This window comes from Belonocnema kinseyi, chromosome 4 (assembly GCF_010883055.1).
Source record: "Belonocnema kinseyi isolate 2016_QV_RU_SX_M_011 chromosome 4, B_treatae_v1, whole genome shotgun sequence".
Lineage (NCBI taxonomy): Eukaryota > Metazoa > Arthropoda > Insecta > Hymenoptera > Cynipidae > Belonocnema > Belonocnema kinseyi.
The window spans coordinates 3,133,746-3,139,028 of NC_046660.1; the positions used below are offsets into that span (position 1 = coordinate 3,133,746).

The 5,283-nt window shown below is 26.5% G+C and overlaps 1 protein-coding gene across 1 annotated transcript in view; it reads right to left on the reverse strand.

Annotated features, from left to right (window-relative positions):
- The window catches only part of LOC117170485 (cuticle protein-like), a 5,862-nt gene that overhangs the window by 365 nt on the left and 214 nt on the right, over nucleotides 1-5,283 (reverse strand). The window contains exons 2-3 of the mRNA XM_033357206.1: nucleotides 670-1,200; nucleotides 55-489 (exon numbers count right to left, since the gene is read on the reverse strand). Of these exons, the coding sequence (XP_033213097.1) occupies nucleotides 55-489; nucleotides 670-1,200 (966 nt within the window). The remainder of the gene's footprint in view (nucleotides 1-54; nucleotides 490-669; nucleotides 1,201-5,283) is intronic.

A 5,283-nucleotide genomic window follows, 5' to 3' on the forward strand; every position in this document is an offset into this window, starting at 1 on the left:
TAACTAATAACAAATAAATCAATGGTAATAAGCAGGGTAGGAATGATAAGAAACAGGTGCTGAATGGACAAGGGGTGCTGAATGGACAATAGGTGCTGAGTGAACAATAGGTGCTAAATGGACAAGAGGTGCTGAATGGACAAGATGTGCTGAAAGAACAACAGGTCCTGAATGAACAACAGGTGCAGAATGAACAAAAGGAGCGACCATAGATTTAAGAGCAACTCCTTCCTTGTGAACAACAGCATTAAAGCCGTTTACACTGTCAGCGGTATAGTCAACAGTCCTTTTGGTATCATCAGCTTCAATCAGAGAGTAGCTGCCCTGAACAACATCTCCATCACGAGTTTCGTGTTGACTCTTGAAACCTCCAGTTGACGCATCTTGAACATCATAACTATATCTGTATTGTAGATGAGTTATTGAATTTTGAGCTTGGTCATAACCGCGAACATTGTTAAAGTTCAAAATTATTTTGTGAAAAATGAACTAAAACAATATGAAAACTCTTGTTTCAGTGGTTTTAAGATTGGGTCTATAAGAATGTAGAGGTTGTAGATACAAACTATTATCTATAAGTTTGTGATAACATTTATTCAATTTCCGGTTTAATACAGAGTTTGCAAACAAGTCAAATAACTAATAACAAATAAATCAATGGTAATAAGCAGGGTAGGAATGATAAGAAACAGGTGCTGAATGGACAAGGGGTGCTGAATGGACAATAGGTGCTGAGTGGACAACAGGTGCTGAATGGACAATAGGTGCTGAGTGGACAATAGGTGATGAATGGACAAGATGTGCTGAATGAACAACAGGTGCTGAATGAACAACAGGTCCTGAATGAACAACAGGTGCAGAATGAACAACTGGGGCGACCACAGATTTAAGAGCAACTCCTTCCTTGTGAACAACAGCATTGAAGCCGTTTACACTGTCAGCAGTATAGTCAACAGTCCTTTTGGTACCATCAGCTTCAATCAGAGAGTAGCTTCCCTGAACAACATCTCCATCACGAGTTTCGTGTTGACTCTTGAAATCTCCAGTTGACGCATCTTGAACATCATAACCATAACTGTATTGCGGATGAGGGTCGTACTCAGAATCCACTTCATGAGCAACTACTTCATGAGTTGCTGCTATTCCTGTAGGGATCAGTCCAGCATTTGCTACTGCCACAAAAGCAAAGAGGATGATAATCTGCAAGAAATGGCAATTGATAAAACACTCGAAATTTACTTGATGTTACGTAATGTCACAGTACATCTGAAAGTATATTTCTGCTGTAACAGTACTCAGATGATAAGATCTGTGCCAATGTGAAGAAACAAAAGTCTGTTACATACTTGGATCATCTTAGAAATCTTGATAAATTAGCTTATATTAAGAAACTTGCCGTAATTTAAAAAAAATTTAAGATAATATAAATTAAACTGTTTCAATTGAAAAGTCTTATTAGAAAAACAAATGTAAATGCCTAAATGAAACTTTATAAACTAATTTTAATTTAAAAATAACTTCCAAATGGTATATTTATAATTTAAGGCGTTTATTAAATTTTGAACATAATTTCAGTTCAAAATAGTCTATTTTTCAATCGTGCAATTTAATATGTTACTATTAACAAAAAGAACAGTTACTTTAGAAGCTTTTTAATCATTTCGACAGGCTTCAGAAGAAAAAAACAGTAGCTCATATGAAAATTAAATATAATTTTTATTTTAATACATTAATTTTAAGAGAATATTTAAAAAAATTTATAAAGATTCATAAAATTGTTAAAATTGAATGTGAAAGATTTTAAGAAAATTTTTTTAATTGAGCAGAATTAAAAAAAAATAATTTGAAAAAATGTAAAATAACGTGTCGATGTTTCAAGATTTTCAAATAAATTTTCCAAGCTTTTTAACGATATTTAAACTACTTAAAATTAAAATGATTTAACTTTTAATTTGAACAGGGAATTTTTAATTGCTTTACAAATTTATAGTTGGAATTGAAATGTATCCAGAATAATAATAATAATAATAATTCGGACTTGGAAACGGGACTTTTCAAATTTTAACAAATTCAGAACTTTTCAAAATTTTTGAAAAGAAACAACATTCTGAATTGCAACAGGAAATTTTTGCAAAGAATTCTAATTCTGAATTGAAGTTGGGAATTTTCAAATTTTACCGAATTTTGAGTTGAAACTCATATTTATCTAAAAGCGTTAAATTTTTTCTTGGAACAGGATATTTAAAAATCTTAATAAATTCCGAGCTGGAACAGGGAATTCTCAATTTTTAATCAATTCGGATCTAGAACTGGAATTTAAAATTGCTTAAAATAGTCTAATTTAAATTTTTTAAATTTTATTGATTGACTCTTTAATTTAGAGCATTAAAAATGATAACTTGGATTAATTTTTTTGAACTTCCATTGAAAATTGTTATTCTGCTAGATAAATTCCAATTCCAGTTCAGAATTAGTCAAAAATTAAAAATTTCCAGTTCTTCTCCGGAATATCAATTCTTTAAGAAAATTTCATTTCAACTCAGAAATGAAATTTTTTGAAAAAATTCCTGTAAAATCAAGAATTTTAATTCTTTTCGAAAATTCTCCATTTCAACTAAGAATTATAATTTTTTTGTACATTCCCTATTTCAAATTATGATTTAAATTTTTTTTCGAAAATTAATCGTTTTATCAGAATTATAATTTTGTTTAAAAAATCTAATTTTCCATTTAGAATGGTTATTCTCCTGGATTAATTCGAGTTCCAACTCAAAATTGGTTACAAATTCAAAATTCCTTGTTCAACTACGGAATTTTAATACTTTCCGAAAATTTTTAGTTTCAATTAAGAATTCGAATTTTGATGTAAAATTCCCTGTTTCAATTCATAATTTAATTTTGTTCTCGAAAATATCTTGTTTCCACTTAGAATTAGGATTTATTTAAATTTTTTAATTCCCTGATACAAGACAAATTATAATTCTCTTTGAAAAATACCAGTTTTATTTTTTGGATACATTCCAGTTCTAACTATAAATTTGTAAAAAATGGAAAATTCCTGCTTCAAATTGAAAATTAAATTATTTTTATTTCAAGTATTTTAAAAGTCCTTAAAATGCTTTGAAATTTTATTTCAAAATCTTGAAACATCTATTACGTCGCTTTACATTTTTTCCAATTATTATTATTTTTTTAATTCTATCTTGAGAAGCTTCCAAAGTCACATTAAAAAAATGATTCTATTTTAGTAGAAACTGCATCTTTCTGAAATTAAATACAACTGTTTAGTTGAAAATTCAATAATTTTGCTAAAAATTCATCCTTTTTTTTTTAATTTGCCTTTTTGATTCAAATTCTGACAGCATAAAAAATAATGGGAGATCCAAAAATGAAATTTTTTTCATTCAACGATTTGACAGTGTTTCAAAGATTTTCAAATATGTAATTTTTTTAAAACGACCAAAGTTGCAATAAAATGTTTAATAACGAAATTTTTTTTTAAAAATGCGCTTTTTTCAAACGGGACAACTTCGAGTGCGAAGTACGACATACATGATGTGAATATGTTCGTTAAAGCCGAAGGAGCTTTAACAAAAGAGAATTCACAATCACGGAATTACTGTTTTCGATTCTTTCACCTTTAGTTTTAAAAAGTCTGTGCACAAAGATCGAGCGAAGCGAATATTTTTTAAATAGAGGTTTATCTCTCTGTCGAAAATTTATCTATTTTGTTAAAAATTATTTTTTTATCACTGAAAATTCATATTTTCTGGTTAATAATTCAATTTTTGTACCAAAAATTATTCTTGGCTTGAAGATTCAACAATATAGGGTAACCTTTTTTTTCTTTCACTACTGAAAAAGATGCTTTATTGACAATTTTTTTTGTGTGGTAAAATAAATTTCATCTTTTTTCGTTAAAATATAAACTAATACACTTTTTTTATTGCGGATTCATGTCTTCAGGTTGAAAATTTAATGTCTTTTTAAAAATTTATTTATTTTGTTAAAAACTATTTTTTATTGCTGAAAATTCATATTTTCTGGTTGAAAATTCAAATTTTGTGCAAAAAATTTATCTTGGCTTAAAGTTTCAACAGTTTAGGTAAGCTTTTTTTCTTTTACTACTGAAAAATATGCTTTATTGAACATTATTTTTTTTGTGGTAAAATAAATTTGATCTTTTTTTATTAAAATATCAAATACTACATTTTTTTTATTGAGGATTTATGTTTTTCGGTTAAAAACGTCATTATTTTTAGAAAATTGATTTATTTGTTTGAAAATTGTTTTTTGTCGCTAAAAATTCAAGTTTTCTGGTTGAAAATTCAATTTTTGTGCAGAAAATTGATTTTGGCTTAATGATTCAACAATTTAGGTAAACTTTTTTTCTTTTATTACTGAAAAATATGCTTTATTGAAAATTCTTTTTTTTTTGATAAAATAAATTTTTTCTTTTTTTATTAAAATATAAATTAAAACAGTTTTTTATTGAAGATTTATGGTTATAGGTTGAAAATGTTATTATTTTTCGAAAATTTATTTATTTATTTTTTTTAAATTATTTTTTTATCGCTGAAAATTCATATATTCTGGTTAATAGTTCAATTTTTGTACCGACAATTATTCTTGGCTGGAAGATTCAACAATTTAGGTAACCTTTTTTTCTTTCGCTACTGAAAAATCTGTTTTAATGAGAATTCTTTTTTTTGTGGTAAAATAAATTTAATCTTTTTTCGTTAAAATATCAACTTAAACAGTTTTTTATTGAGGATTCATGTCTTTGGGTTTAAAATGTAATTCTTTTTCAAAAATTTATTAATTTTTTTGCTGAAAATTTATCTTGGCTTAAACACTCCACAATTTAGTTAAACTTTTTTTTCTTTTAATACTGAAAAATCTGCTTTATTCAAAATGCTTTTCTTTATAGAAAAAAAAATTTAATCTTTTTTCGTTAAAATATCAACTGAAACAGTTTTTTATTAAAGATTCATGTTTTAGGTTAAAAATGTAATTATTTTTCGAACATTTATTTTTTGAAACTTCAAGTATTTTGTTAAAAAGTCATCTTTTATGGTAGAAAAGTATTTTTTAAAAATAAATAAGTACATTTATATTATCTTTGATAAAAGATCCGATCTTGAACATATTACAAGATTTCAATTTTGGCATGTTAATGCCAAAAATTAAGTCAGAAAAAAAAATTAATCAAAAAAAAAAAGATCTGAGAATTTTGAAAAAGAAGTTTTCACTCTGGAAAGCTTATTAGAATTACAAGAAATT